Source organism: Nothoprocta perdicaria, unplaced genomic scaffold (genome assembly GCF_003342845.1).
Source record: "Nothoprocta perdicaria isolate Ctin4 unplaced genomic scaffold, notPer1 scaffold_54, whole genome shotgun sequence".
Classification (NCBI taxonomy): Eukaryota; Metazoa; Chordata; class Aves; order Tinamiformes; family Tinamidae; genus Nothoprocta; species Nothoprocta perdicaria.
The window spans coordinates 2,585,300-2,600,776 of NW_020455799.1; the positions used below are offsets into that span (position 1 = coordinate 2,585,300).

General features: G+C 38.6%; 1 protein-coding gene across 1 annotated transcript in view; it reads left to right on the plus strand.

Moving 5' to 3' along the window:
- PTPN14 (protein tyrosine phosphatase, non-receptor type 14) overlaps positions 1–15,477 on the plus strand; it is a 102,150-nt gene that overhangs the window by 57,412 nt on the left and 29,261 nt on the right. The window contains exons 4-7 of the mRNA XM_026048390.1: positions 8,474–8,571; positions 10,612–10,679; positions 13,442–13,512; positions 15,264–15,351. Of these exons, the coding sequence (XP_025904175.1) occupies positions 8,474–8,571; positions 10,612–10,679; positions 13,442–13,512; positions 15,264–15,351 (325 nt within the window). The remainder of the gene's footprint in view (positions 1–8,473; positions 8,572–10,611; positions 10,680–13,441; positions 13,513–15,263; positions 15,352–15,477) is intronic.

Genomic DNA, 15,477 nt, shown 5'->3' on the forward strand with positions numbered 1-15,477 from the left:
CTGAAGGCCTTAGCAAGGCCTGGATGTATGTAAGAAGCAGCAGGAAAACCAAAATTCTGCTTTAAAATCTGAGATTCCTTCTTGCAAAAAGCTTTATTTTTGGTACTGAGTTGAGTGCTGGAGACAAAAGGCACTYATAGAAGAGGCATGACAAGAGCATGGGGGACATGCAGACTCATGGGTCTGCCCAAGTCCCTCAACTCTGACTGAGAGGGATAAATTCCAGGGCTGAACAAATCTCCAGATTTATCCATTCCTCTGCCTTTCAGTGACGTGCAAAGACTGCCGTGTGATGCTCATATCTGTATTTAATTGCTAAGAATTTCCCTACCCGTTCCTATAACACTGAGTGTTGATGACCCACARCATTTTGATATCAAGCTATATGGAAGCAGCTATATGCAAGAGGTTGCAAACCATGCGCTCCTCCATTTTCAATACGCATATTCTTTTCAAGTGACTGATTTCCTTCCAGGAATTTGACTTCACTGACTGATTCACACAAGGAAGAAAGTTTATCACTCTAAAACACATCTACGGGTTTGAAAACTTCTGCCAGTTACGGAAMACTTTAGTAATGAGGAAGAGAACTGAAATTTTTGTATTCTGAAGAATGCATACAAAACAATAACCTTTAAGTAGTAACCTAATGAAACGGAGAAGGTAAATAATACCAAAGAAAAACAAATTTGTAATCTGGATGTTTTTTGTTGTGGAGAGGTTCCAATATCCTCAGCCATGACTGTGGCAATAAATATTTATATATGATAAATATAAATTTATGTTGAGATACATACATATATATACACACGTGTGTATCTTAAACACCACTGGCTATTTGTAGGACCTTAAACTGGTTCAATTTGCTAGCTTACCTTTCTAGGTGCTCCTTATTGTACCTCACAGGACAAGTGAGTCAGCAAGGTTATGTGCTATTTGTGCTTATGCTTGCAAAATGTATAGCAAAACAAATGGAAAGTGACTGTCATTGTGAAATTAGTCTCTTTTATCCAAATCCCCTCCAACCCTTCAGCTATAAACTATTGTCTTTAGAAAGAGATTCAGAGATGTGGCAGCRGATGATATGAGCTGTGCTTTCATCTGTCCTTCCTTTCCAAACCTATGAACCAAAGACATGAAAATAATGCTAACCTAGCATTGTTCTGTCTCATTAGGAAGGGGAAAAGAAATGTCACAAATCTTTCCGTGTATTTAATTTACTTTATTTTGTTTCACAGTCATCTTTTCCACTCAGGTGTGGAAGGAAACCAGGATGTAGACAGTTGGATTGTGCTTTTGAACGATCTCACTTCTCAGTTACTAAGGTTAATCTTGACCTGCCTTATAAAATCGTTATGATCGAGGAGTTTCTATCCTAGAAACTCTTACAACTGTATTTTACAGCTGTCAGTTGGCATTGACAGCTTGAGTTTCTGAAGGCAGTTTTCCCTGTATGAGACATCAGTTCTTTCATCTCCTTCCCTTCTATCCCAGGCAAGTCGACTGATCTTTCTGAAGGTCTGATGGAGGGTGTGGTAGACTCACTCTCAGTAATACTCTTCCAAAAATATTACTCTTTAGTAGTGAAGCATAGCCATTGTTTTTCATATTCTACCACAAATCCCAGATAAATGGCTATTGTCTAGTGCAGAGAAACATCAGACTTCCGCTGGGMGATTAGCTGGTGAAATTCCAGGAGAGCGAGCTGGAGATGTTCAGTTTATCAACRTCATCTAAGCTCTCTCCAAAGGCAAAGACAAGACCTTAGCGCTGTGTTGCTGACAATGACATCATCAATGTATATATACCTTTTTTTGTTGTTGTTGCTGTTAATACCTTTAGATTAAAATGTGCTGATGGAATTCTTGCCCCTAAAATGAGTTTCGGCATGCTCAAGCCCAGAAATCATAACACCATCTTTGCCAATATGTTGAGCAGTATATCTGAAGAGAACAGTCATGTCTCTTTTTTTCTTGCTGCAAGAAACACAGTACCAGTTTGCAGTAGGCTTGCTTGACCCATGTGAAGTKAGAGATGTGGAGCTCCTAGAGAGGGTCCAGCGGAGAGCAATAAAGATGATTAAGGGACTGGAGCGACTGAGCGAACTGAGCCTCTTTAGCCTGGAGAAGAGAAGGCTGAGGGGATCTGATTAATACACATAAATACCTGAAGGGTGAATGTAGGGAGGAAGGSACCAAACTCTTCTCAGTGGTGTCCAGTGACAGGACAAGGGGCAAAAGGTGTAAGTTGCAACACAGGAAGTTCCATCTCTGTATGGGGAAGAGCTTCTTTCCTGTGAGGGTGACAGAGCCCTGGAACAGGCTGCCCAGGGAGGTTATGGAGTCTTCTTCTCTGGAGGTCTTCCAAACCAGCCTGGATTCCACCYTGTGCTCTGGGTGTCCCTGCTGGAGCAGGGGGTTTGGACTAGATTGATCGCTAGAGGTCCCTTCCAACTTTAACCATTCTATGATTCTGTGAAATAARCACTGCCTAGTAAGTGGAACCTTGACTGGGACTTYGGGGGAAAAACCAACTCTCCTAAGTGTGCTGTTGGTTTCCTGCCTTTGCTTAGACAGGTAACGTCATAGGGTTAGTGATCATGAATTCCATGTAAAGCATGTAACTCTCAGAGAGGAGGAAAAAAAAAAAAAGGCAACCATTAAGGGCTAATTGATTTTCTCAAATAACTGGAGGAAAAAGTCACTTATCAGTCAGTTCCTTTGCTTATTCTCACAATATCTGAGTCATTGGCTTATCTAGCTCAAAGGCTGAAAGTATGAAAACCACTGTTTAATATAAAAATACCTTTCTCTTTAAATCACAATAAGTATCTGTGGCATCCTTTCCCTGAATGGTATCAAGACCAAAACTATTGCAGATTTTAAAATGGTGAACAATGCAGATGCATCAATATCAAGCTATGTTTTAAAATAATTTTAGTGAGAGAAGTCTCCTGTTAAGAAGAAATTGCTTCCCCTTTGGGCAGATTATTGTGTAACTGTACATTACAGAGCATCTCTTCAGAAGTACATTACTGCTCTGAGATAAACACAAGTGAACAGAATTGGGCTGTTGTTGTGATTCAATGTGACTTTTATTGTTGTCCTAATTTTAGAAGATCATCTTGTACTCTAATTGCATTTTTTTGAAGTTGTAAAAGAGCAGCACGACTTGAGCAAAGCCACTTGTGAGACAGTCTCTCTCTCCTTTGAGTATCAAAGAGCTGTTATTTGGGGCATATGAAAACAGTAAAGCAGTTTCTTTCCTCAAGGAAAGAAGTTAAACTACATAGCAAAGCAGTTATCCAATTGATAGGCTTGGAGCCAGAAGGGTACCTAATGAGTTATAAAAAGTTAGTCAAGCCAGTAATTGCATCATTAGAAACAATTTTAAAGGAATTGTGCCTCTTGAATAGCTAATACTTTTTGATATGATCCYAATACATGTTTTCTACAGCTTATGTGTGTCTTCAGATACACTTAATGTAAATAGGTTTATTTGTATTGAATCTGTAAGGCATTTATTCATGCTAGTTTGGAACTGCCCAGAAAATCACASTGATAGATTGGAGAAAAAGGTCTTTCCTGCTGCTCCAAAAGCCATGTGTAGTTTCTTAACTCTTCCTCTATATGATGCATAGAAAAGTAAAAACAGGGAAGAATAACTAAAAYCAGTACAACATACAAACAATATTCTTTTTTTAATCCTGTCTACACTTACATATACAACTCTATGTACATTTATATATTTATATACATTTGGATTTTAAATCCCTGGAGAAATAAGTTTGTTTATTGTTCTGTTCTTGTACATTTCTTGGCAGAGTTGGATGCTGCTTCATTTTTTAGGGTTGCTGGGTATGATAATATTATGAATAATTATTAATGAAGTCTTTACCTTGTGGCACCCTATGTRTGTAGTAGGCAAAGTATGAAGATGGAGTGCACCAATGCAAAACTAACTCATATCCTTGCTTTTGTGTAGGTACTCTTTAATTTTTTTTCCACAAAATATCACTTCCAACATTATTCAGGCTAGCTTCTGTGTAGGTTGTTATATTTGAAAAATTTGATGCCCMAGAGAAGCGAAACCAGTAAAGTGAACTGAATTATGTTCTGTACATTTAAAAACARCAGTAGAGACTATACATCAGATAAAAAGTGATGATTGAAGAGTGYAGTGAATTTAATGACATCTATACAAACAAAACTTCATGTTGTAAAGTCTATGCAGAAGTGTATGGGCAAATGGATTTGCTCTAGATTTACACAGCTATACCTGAGTCATGTAATTAAATTTTAAGCAAGTACTCTTGTCTCATGTTTCCTAGTACCATGTAGATTTTTTTTTCCTCTGKTGTAATATTGATTGTTAAAATGTAGATGTGGATACCAGCATTCAAATACTGTCTCACAACTGTCCAGTTGAAGTAGCTTCACTATATAAAGTGTGCTTTTTGAAGTAATGCATCCAAATATACTCTTAATGTTTTCTGCATTGGCTAAATAGAGTTATGGGAAATAATATCCTTTTAATTATGGCATTGTTSAGATTCGTCCGCTCCCATTCCCCCTAGAATTAGCTACAGGCTGGCAAACTGGAGTAGCCCTTATTATATTGAACACACAACGACACTGCTAAAAAATTTTAATCCAAAATGAGCACAAGAGAAACAACACTGGGGAGTGGTCTGTCTTCTGCCCTGCACTCCCCTAGYAGGCATATAGGCCCTGTGAATAATCTTTTAAGTCTTTATTTTGTATTTCTTATTTTGGACTACCATTTGCAGACATCTTTATTGTTCTGTTTCCATTTGCTTTCCCCACAAAAGTGCCTAATCAGAAGCTTATGAAAGGTGTATTTATATGTGCTATACTGGAACAGCTTTCCTCAGTAAATCTATAGATGAATTGTTTGTAAAATATTTTATTTCCTTCAAATTMTAGAAACATTTTTGGAATCCAACCAACCAAAGGGTGGTCTCAGCTAGTGACATAATAACACTTAACATAATTTCAGATAGAGGAGTCTCAAATTCTGGATGGAGTATGGCCCAATTTCTTTTCTCTCTGTTGAACGCGCAGAAAGCCTGACCACAGTTTGGTAACCCAATTCAACCATGAAACTGCATCTTGTAGAGCTGTTATAGCCKTTAGTAGATCTTGTCCAGGTTATTCCATGACAACCTATCTCCTCCTCTTTCTGGAAAGTGTAATTCATGATTACRCTGCCAAAATTAAAGGATATGCCAGGGAACATGCTGGATGGGTGACCATTGACACTCCCAATCCCAGAATAAAGGTGGAGCTGTCACTGACAGTAGTTTTCTTTCCCAGTCTTCTTCAATTTATTTTGTCACTTCCATGGAAAAAAAAAAAAAAAAGATGTCAGAGACATGTTAGGTGATTCATGGTTTTCTATGCACTTGCCCCCAAGAGCTGCCAGCTTTCTCCACAGGTGTTCTCTGTAGAAAACTAATTAATATGACAGAGCAAGGTGTATATATTTCTTAAACTCTCTTTGCACAGTGATCCATAATATATAATAAATTCTAAACTTTTAATCTGCTACTATGTTAGTAGACTCAATGCTGTACTGTCATTCTGTAGAATATTCCTGCTGTGATTTAAAAATTTGATTTGTATCTGACATGCAGGGTAAAATGAAGGGGCTTYTTTCTCATACTGTAGGTGCTGAGTGCTTTCTTAAAAATAGATTGTCTGAAGTATAAGCAAACTAAAATTAACGGTATCCAACATCACCATCCCTTTGGAAAGCTTTGATMATAGTATTTGATATTACAGTAACTGCGATAATGTCCTGTATTTGATGATGCTTATTTAGATAATCCTTCCTATGGAGGGGARGATTCTTCTCAATGCTTTTGTGGGCACTGTGGTTGAAATTCCAGCTCCTCTGAAGCTGATGGCACTCTTGATTTCAATACCACCAGGATTTCACTAAGATTTTACCTTTTTTAACTTCTTGTGTAAAATCTTGACTCAGTGTTCATTTTAGCAATAGAGTTTTACATCTCTTAGAACAGATAACTCATGCACATATATACATTCATACACACACACACACACACACACTCTGCTTTGGGATTAGAAATCCCTAAAACCAGATTCAGCACACGCTCATGTGCATATTTGACAAAGCAGCTTGTGTGAAAGTATGAATATTTGCAGAATTGAGATTTAGTCATTCTATAGGACTGGAAGGAAACTTGATTTTATCTCCAGGACCAAGCAAGTGTTAAACCTGGGCTTGAAGCACAATCATAAAGCTGAGAAGTGGTGTCTGCTTTTTACATTTTGTTCCTCAATCAAAATTCACTTCCCACTAATGTCTTAATCTTCATTAGTCGACATGAATGTTAAATCTAAACACTTTAGATGAGAATTTCTTTTTCCTGTTTGCAAATGTTCTGTTTGCCATTTTTTGAGGGAGAGGGAACCTAAACCTAGTAACCCAGCAGTTACCTCTTTAGCACACATGTAAATTTTCAGCTCAAAAGGGAAACTACTCAAATGTTAAGGTTCATGTACACAAGTCTTCTTCTGAGAAGCTCTCTCTGCGCTGAAAATGCCTGTGTCCTGCTGCAGTGCTGCTACCTTGCGAGTGCAGGTCTGCTCAGAGCATTGGTGCTGTCTAGTGGCAAGTGACTGCATCTCACATTGCTGATAGAAGAGTTAACTGAAGAGAAATGTTAAATGCCATATTTGATTAATATCGCTCAAAGAATGACTTTGGGTTTTGTTCTTTTCTTTTGAAGCGCACAGGTTGTTTCTACCGTCTCCGCACAGAGTTAAAGGGTAACATTTGTGAGTATATATGGTATAGTGTAGAATGTAGAYGATAGTGTAGAATATAGACTGTATAGTATAGAATACGTATTTGTTCTGCAGTGAAGTCCTTGTAGCGTGGATGATGTTGCTGTGCTTCTCTTCYGAGAAGGAATGGTTAATTGCCAGGAAGGCAATTAAAAAAATAAAAATAAAACAAGACACACACACACCTGTCTGAAATCATTAAAACAGGAAAAGAACTGTTTGTTTGCTAATCTCAAAGGTTCAAGGTTAAGGCCAGATGTGGTGTGCGGGCTGCAGCTGAGTCCAGCCAAGAGTTTGTTGCCCCCAGTGTTTTTCTGACTGCTCTTCACTGTCCTCCTTGCGGAGGTGGCAGTCCTTCCGAGCGGCTGGCGTGCATGCGAGTGGCTTATTTCTAACCTGATTCTGTCAGAATGATCTAGTTTAGCTCAGGCAATTGTTATTTGTTCTCAATCCCCACTGCTTGAAGGGGATGCCCTTTGTGTACGGGGGTGATCACGTGCCACTGGAGGCAGCGGTGACCTCTCTTGGGGCGTAGTGCCCAGCAGCTCAAGAGGTAGTCTTAGAGCCTGGTTCAGCTGCAGGCAGATGKATGTGGCTGGTCACAGCCTGAGAAAACTGTTTTCTTAGTTCATTGACATTTGTTTTTTTCTGAAGTTTGGTCACCCAGACCCACTGTTTTCTATTGACAGATTTGCRGGTTGGACATGTGAGGCTATGAGTGCAAGCACAAGCTGTGGCTACACAGGTGCAGGATCTTTGGGCTAAGACTTGTTGAATTTTTGCACGTTAGCTGAGGAAGAAACTGTGTTTTATGCCAGTTCACARAGTAACGTGCACGTGCACCAAAAGTTTAAGCCATGGGCTTATTGTAACTCAACTGTGTTTGCTTATTGGCACACCAATAACTTGGCCATCTCTGCTGTGTGCCTGGTACGGTACAGTGGATGGGAGGGATGCAAGGCTGGGGACACCACAATTTGTAGAACTTTTGTGTGCAGCTTCTCGTTTGTCCTTAACTATGCTGCAAATGCAAGGTGAAAAAATGCAGTTTCTTTTACTTTGGCTCAAACCAAACATAATTTTCTGTGTGATTGGCTTTCGGAGATCAGCAGATGCGTGGTGCTGTTAGTAGTTTTTGTTTGATTTGTGTGTCATCCTTACAAAGAAGAGATGCCAATATAAAGAATTTCTGTGTGGCCCCCAGTTAGTCACATTAGTTGGCCAAAGTATTTTACCAGAATTTCATTTTTCCTATGGTGACCCGGAGCAAAAGCCATAGAAGAAATACGGAACAGCCAAGTTTGTATTGGAGAAAGTGTAGTGGCCTCTGGAGAAGGTAACCTCAGCGTATGTTACTCTTTCTGTGTGGTCTTGGGATTGCAAACTAGAACTTCTTATTTTCTTTTTTGTACACCTGGAAAYATTGTCCCCAAAGTAGTCATCTTGACTTATTTTGGCAACGTCCATGTGCCTGGCAGATAATGTGGAAGGTCCTAAGTTCAGTTGTGGACTGCTGTTCTGACCACATGACCTGTTTGTAGTGAATTTTATTACTTTCATCAATGTCTTGTTCTGTGGAAAGTATGCAAGCATATAGACTTTTTTTTTTTTGTTGTTCTCTCTTCTCTCCTTTGTAGATATCAGTATTACCTACAGGTGAAAAAGGATGTTCTTGATGGCCGATTACGTTCGTCACTGGAGCAAGGAATTCGGCTAGCTGGTTTGGCAGTGCAAGGTAAGATCATAGAATCATAGAATGCCGAAGGTTGGAAGGGACCTCAGAGGTCATCGAGTCCAACCCCCCTGCTCACGCAGGGTCACCTAGAGCACGKGGCACAGGGCTGCATCCAAGCGGGTTTTAAAGATCTCCAAAGAAGGAGACTCCACAACCTCTCTGGGCAACCTGATGATGTTACCTGCTAGCCTRTTTCCAACTTTGTCATTTTTTGGGTTGATCTGTTTGTGAACAGGAACCATACTACTGTTCAGTTAATAACAGCTGAGTTTCTTGTTGATTTAAAAATTTGCAGTTGATTGTCATTGAGTGACTTGTGCCCCAGGGTGGGAATGAGGAAGTGCATCGTAGTGTTCAACAAAATTGACTTGGTACTGAATGTGAACATAGCYCCATTCTTCAACTCTGGCCATGGAGTACTTTTTAGTATTGAATTTACTTCATGTTTTCTATTTGAAATGAAATTACATCAAAGACTGTAGCAGCAGCTTTAATTTTGCCTTTATTCAAAACTCATCTAGCCGTATAGCCATCTGAAGTATGAAAGAATACATGATGGCAGTTGTTATGAGAGTCATAAATTAATAATAAACTAGTTCTTGCAGTTTAATTTTAATTTTGAACCTCCTTAGGACATTAAAAAAAAAGGGGGGGGGGGCATTACAAAACGTATCTGGGCAGAACAGGAAACTCTCCATTTGSAGAAAGTGTATCCATGAGTATAAGAACTTAAGGGAGATTTCAACAGTCATGCCCTTGGGCATTATTTTGGATGGGGAGCAGGCAGGCAAAGAATATGCATCTAATTCTGGAAATTTTTGCTAGCTTTGAAGCTAGTCATTGTCATTGTAAGCAGTTTGCAATTGCTTACAAAACTGATTTTGTTTTTAAACTTGCAATTTTATTATGAATTTTCTACGTAATCTGCTGTCTTTCAAAGATCATTGCATCAGAATGCTGCACCTAATCTTGTTTGCTTCATTTGTGACCTTGTATTTGTCTCGTCGTCCTTCGCATGTGATGCAGCCGAGGAAATTTGAAATATTTGATTCTTTTAAATGTAGACTCTGTTTCAGGCTCATTTTGATTTCTTTCTGTTTATGTTAAAACATAACTCTGAGGTGAAAACAAAATGAAACTACATTTTTGGCATCCTGCAATATATGAAATTGTCTAGAAGCTTTAAAAGAATGTTTAGCTAACATGATTTATGAYGGGGATTTCCAGTTTCTATAATATGAGAATCTTGTAGATGGTGTTTGATCCAGTTCAATTAAAATAAAATAAAGCCTTCTGGCAAGATATTCTTTTGATATAACCTGTTGCGTATTTAACAGATAGATAAATATAGGCTTTATTTTGTTTTTAACGTAGTTTAGCCTTTGGGAAGCATTTTCAAAACTCCACAGTTTCAAGGATGTTTAGATGAGTATCCTCAGCTGGTTGCATGAGTGAATGTGAGCATGCGGATGAGTAGCTCTTACTGAAGGAGCAGAAGCAAGTAGGAAGACATGAAAGGCCATTCAATTGAAGAAAAATGGTGCCTGGGCTGTTGTTATGGTTGGAGAAAGTTAAGCTGTCTATTTAAATTTTGCTGTTTATTGTGAGTTCCAGCCTCCCAGGCTGTAAAATCAAGCATCTTTCATGCAATTACATTGAATTATGATAGAGATGGATTAATCTTTGTTGTTGGGGATGTTGGAGACCCCCAAATATTTATCATCTGGGCAACCACAGGCTTGTTAGATGGTGATATTAGTTTGTGAAGGCTACAGGAAAGAAGCTCTTGCACTCCTAATTATTGCAAATGGCCATAATATAAAGGAACAGAAGAGAGGAATTACGTGTTACTTGCTATTTGTTTGCTAGTATTCTTTTCAGAAACCCTTGTTAAAAGCTAAAGTACAAGGAGAAATCTTTGCACTGGTTTGTGACTTCAGAAAAAAAAACTCCCCTACATGCATCTATGCTGAGGTTGAGTGAGGTCTTAACATGGGTGGAAAGTGCTCAAATGAGTAATTGTGTTGTTTTTTTTTCCAGCGGATTTTGGTGACTATAATCAATTTGAGTCTCATGACTTCCTCCGAGAATATGTCTTGTTTCCAATGGTGAGTTACTTTCCTCCATCTTTGGTGATCTTTTMTGAGTAGGTCTTCCATACATCAAAGATGACTTTGTTGATAATAAAGTAAAAGCACCAGGGTTAAAATGTTAATGGCTGAAATAAGCTTTGCTTCCCCAAAAATGCAGTAGATTTGATTGTAGTTGAAGATTTAGCCTTTTTTCAATCCTTGTTTAGTCTCTGCTGGGAATAGATGCCAATAAGTGAAATGTATTTAACTGAATCAACTAAGAATTTGCATTTATTCAGAGGGTATGCATCAGCAGTACTGCAGTATTAGTAATGCTGCATAACCAGTGGGTATTAGGGCAGCTGATTTAGTAAATGTTTTATCTCAGGACGAGTCTTTGCTCAAGAGAATGCAAACTTAAATCAATTGACTGTTGGACTGAAATGAAGCATGAATCAGGGTTTCTGAAAATGCCCTGAAGGGACTGTGCTGTAAACTTATTGTTTTTAATTTAAATTAGAAAATAGCAAATAATTTGAAGGCTGAGGGAAGTGTTTTAGGTCACTGATTACATTAGACTGTGGTGATAGATGCCAGGCGCTTGCAACCCATGACATTGAGTCCCTCTGGGAGAATAGTCTACTGCAAATAAACTGCTGAGCTTAAGGCTGGCTTTTTCTTTCACTAAACTCCAGCAGCATAGCACATGAGTGTAAACTTAGCAAATAAATAAAACAAAAGAACTTGAAATACTTTCTGAGCAGAGGCAAAATTTGGGGGTGAGGTTGAGTCCACCTGTCCTAAATGTTAGGCATCTGGTTTCTCCCTACAGGTAGCAGGGAGGCAGAGGGATTTCCAGAAGATGATTCATAGTGACTTGAATGTCTGAAAAAGCACTTTAGAAACAGCTCTTCTTATACACCTTGGCTTTGCAGAGTCATAGAGTAACATATGTAACATAACATAGAGTATATGTGGCCTTCTGTAAGCTGGAAGTATATTCTAAATTTCAAAAGGTGATTGTTGTGTAGGGTCCTGAAATACAGTTTTGGGCTGGTAAATATGTCAATGCTACTTGAAAGTGAGATCTATCAGGAAGAAGAATTAACAAATACACGGGAATCTGTGTCTTGCACACCTGGAAGACCACTGCAGTATTGTCACTCCACTAAGGAACTTCTCTTAACTAGACTAGTGCAGGCATGGGCTTTTGTGTTAGGCCTTATTTATTTATTAATATAGTTTGTAAAGTTTAATAAGTGACATTATTATAGCCATAGTGGAAAAGATGATGGTTGTAAAAAGGAGATCGAGAAATGCTTAGTTAGGCAGTCACTTTTCAAATTGCTGTGTTTTTGCAAAAATCCTTCAATATACTTACATATTTTGACACATCTTGGGGGTCAACTGGATTATAGTGGCCTCTCTTCTGTTTTGGACCCACTTGCGGGACAATTTCATAGTGTCCTGCTGTTCATCAACACTACTACTGCCAAATTTAACAAGATCTGCCAAGTGTCAGCTTCCCATCCTTAATTGATTCTCTAGGCACCTTTTCTGTTTGTTTTTACACTTGTTGTCTTTCTTCCTCTGGGAGGAGTGTAGGACGACATCATAATATTTCATTGCAAGTCTTGTGACAGCTGCTAATTGCTGTGGATATAAGCTAGTCCTAAAGCAAGCGGGAGGATTTTGAATGAATCTCAAGCATAGAAGGAACCTCCACTGAGGATGTTGCTGTAAATTCATTAGTGAAGCAAGCTGGTGAATGAGGGAGGGGCAGCCCTATTTGTACCGTTTGATCTTGCGAGACTGCAATGTGTGTCAAACGGCATTTCTTCAGCAGTGAAAAGAACAAAGTTATTTACACAGTACACCCCACAGGTGTGTAGCTGTGTATAGGCATGTACTATGCCATTTTTCATTAGTTCGCTACCACTTTCGCATTTTTCTGTGGCAGAAGCAGATATCGGAGGGAGGGCCCTATTGAGCAAGAAACACGCAGTGTATTTAAGTACAGTACATGCAGCCTTAAGCCTACTTTTTAAATAGAAATAAGAACTTTGAGGTTTTGTAAGTTTTCAGCATTTTTTTTTCTTTTTCCCTGGATTTATGACCATATTTCCTTTATCAATTTGCTCCTGATGATTTCAGAATTATTTCTATCGKGTGTTACTAAATTTGTGGAAGATAGAAGTGTGTTGAAATCATAAAAGATTTTTGTTGTTGCTGCGTGTTTAAAGGAATAGTGAATTTTTTGATTTCTTTAAACGTGGGAAAGGCAATATCTGCAGTTTGCGGAATAGGAAAGACCCTTAACTTCATTTTGTTCAATCTTTGTGTATGCTAACTTTGTGTGCATTATTTTGGTCTGGTTTGAAAAGTATGTATTTTTATTTTTCCAAATATTTTTAAAGGCTTATTAGACCCTTGCCCAGGAAAATAAAAAATCTCTTATGCATGCTTTATATACTGTTGTCTATTTGGGAAGAAAATCCACTCCTTCTGCACCTTTTGTAGGTGCAGAAGGTCCTTTAGGTCCTTTTTTAGGAGTATCTTTTTACAACAAACAAACAAAAAATCACCAATCTTTGTAATTTTCTTGTGAGTTCTCAACTTGCTGYGGTCAAGCAAGTACACTGGCTTTTCAGTGCAGTTGATGCCACATTCTCTCTATGTAGCTATCTGCAAAAGTATGAACTGGAAACAACCCTAAAACATGTGCCATCATAATAGCTGTCTGGCATTTTGTTGTCTCTCTTATGAGTAGTTTTTGAAGCACTTTTATATTCTTGCAGGACTGGACCCAGGATGAGGCTGTCTTAGAGGAGCTAACTCAAAAAGTTGCTCAGGAACATCGAAATCACAGGTGAGCTTGGCAAGTTTATAATAATTTAAAAATTCTGAGTCTTATTACTGTTGTCACCCCTGCACCTCCCCTTCATCACCTTCTGGCCATGGTAAACTAACTCATCTTCATGTTATTTTTATGCTGTGTCTGGCTGTTTTTTAAATTACTCAGTTGCAAGAGATTATCTGCCTCCTGCAACCATAAAACAGCCAAGGAACTTAATCCCAAGTGAATGGGCATTGCTGCCATAAGGTTTAATGACTTTTTGCAACTCTACTTGCATTGTGTGGTAGAATCCTTTCTCTTTATGGCTTCATTTAAATCCTCATGATTAAAAAGGCCCTGTGACTTGATCAGAGGTGGTCCAAATACTTGTCTCATTCAAGAGAGATACAAGAAACAGGTTCCTTTTTTAAAGGTAATACGAGAAAAAATAGCAGCATTTGGGATCTCGTCATCTTCGGCTTTCAGTCTCCTTGTGCCACTAGCAAATGACATGTGTCACTAGTAAATGACTTAGGAATGTATGTGTGAGTGCATTTTTCTAAGCACATTTATTTCTTGTCAGGTGGATGTACTTGGTGGTATAAGTRTTCAAACCTCCAGAATGCTATCTGTGGAAAAATGGCAGTGCCTCTACATCATTGAAAATAATCTTTCAAATTATGTAAAGAAACGTCATTTAAAGCTATATTATGTAAAATGAAATAGGAATATTATGTCAAAGGTGCAGTGTTCTTCACTATATAGCAGAACACTGCACCTTTCAGTGCACTCTCTGAGTTGTAGGTCATTCTCAGTGTGAGATTTAATGCAGACTTGGGCCTTTGATGCAACCGAAGGGATAGCTTCCAGGCTGCCCATGAATAGGCCTGAGTTTGCTCTTCTGTCTCTCTGCCACAAGCCTCTTGTGTGATCTTGGTTAACTCTCAGACTTAAAAGGAAAGATTTCCATCCCCTGCTGTGCTCTTTTATGCTATCTCAGCAACACAAAGAACAAATATTCATCCTTACTTCAGCAGGTAGATGAAATTCCCTTGCCTTTCCCTCCCTCTTTTCCCCCCAAGTATTACCTGGTTCCTGCATTTCCGTGTTTGTAAAGTATGATAAGGAGAAGCAAAAAGGGGAACCATTAGTAGTAGTCTTCTTTTGGAGCAACCTACAATCTGTTCTGACCTCCTTTTACTAACTGAAATTTGTCCAAATTCCTGCCTGTGACAGGATCATGTGTAGGCAAGTTTGTATTTCAGGCAGCTCATTCTCTTAATATGGAAGAGAAACTGTTCAAAAATACAGATTTAGTGCTTGTTTTTGAATAACCAACATGAAAATGTAGATCTTGGCTTTCAAGTCACTTCACAATTTCAGTGGACGTGTGTACTAATTATGGAAATTGGGGTCCATACGGGTCAAGCTGGCYATCCATAACTAGATTTACCTGATGCAATGACCTCATGATTACTGCATTACAGCCATTTGATGTTTTTCTTGAACTGCGAAAGAAGAAGAAACTGAATAATATGATCAATTGAGTTTGTTACTCCCRTAATTTGAGCTAGGCTTTGTACCTTCCCTTAACAACATATAGTAAAATTCCTCCTCTTCGTGAATATAATCCTAATGTTGAAAGCTATCTTTGTGTTGCCTGATCTAGTCTGGATATCTAAAGTGTCATCGAAAGTGGTTTGTGGACCTGCCATTTTTAACAAGCAATTCCTTTGTGCTTAAAATATTTAAGTACGTTTTGCCTTTTGTTACTATAATTGCAGTGGCATTACAGCAGCAGAAGCTGAGCTGATGTACATCAATGAAGTGGAACGCCTGGATGGGTTTGGGCAGGAAAGCTTCCCTGTGAAGGTATGTTAGACCTGTCAGGATATTTTATACAGGAGCCTCTACATTAAGCGATGCACAGGTCTGCAGTGTCCTTTAGAGTGCATGGGAGTTATGTATGGCCAAAACAGAGAGTTGTGTTTTACTGAG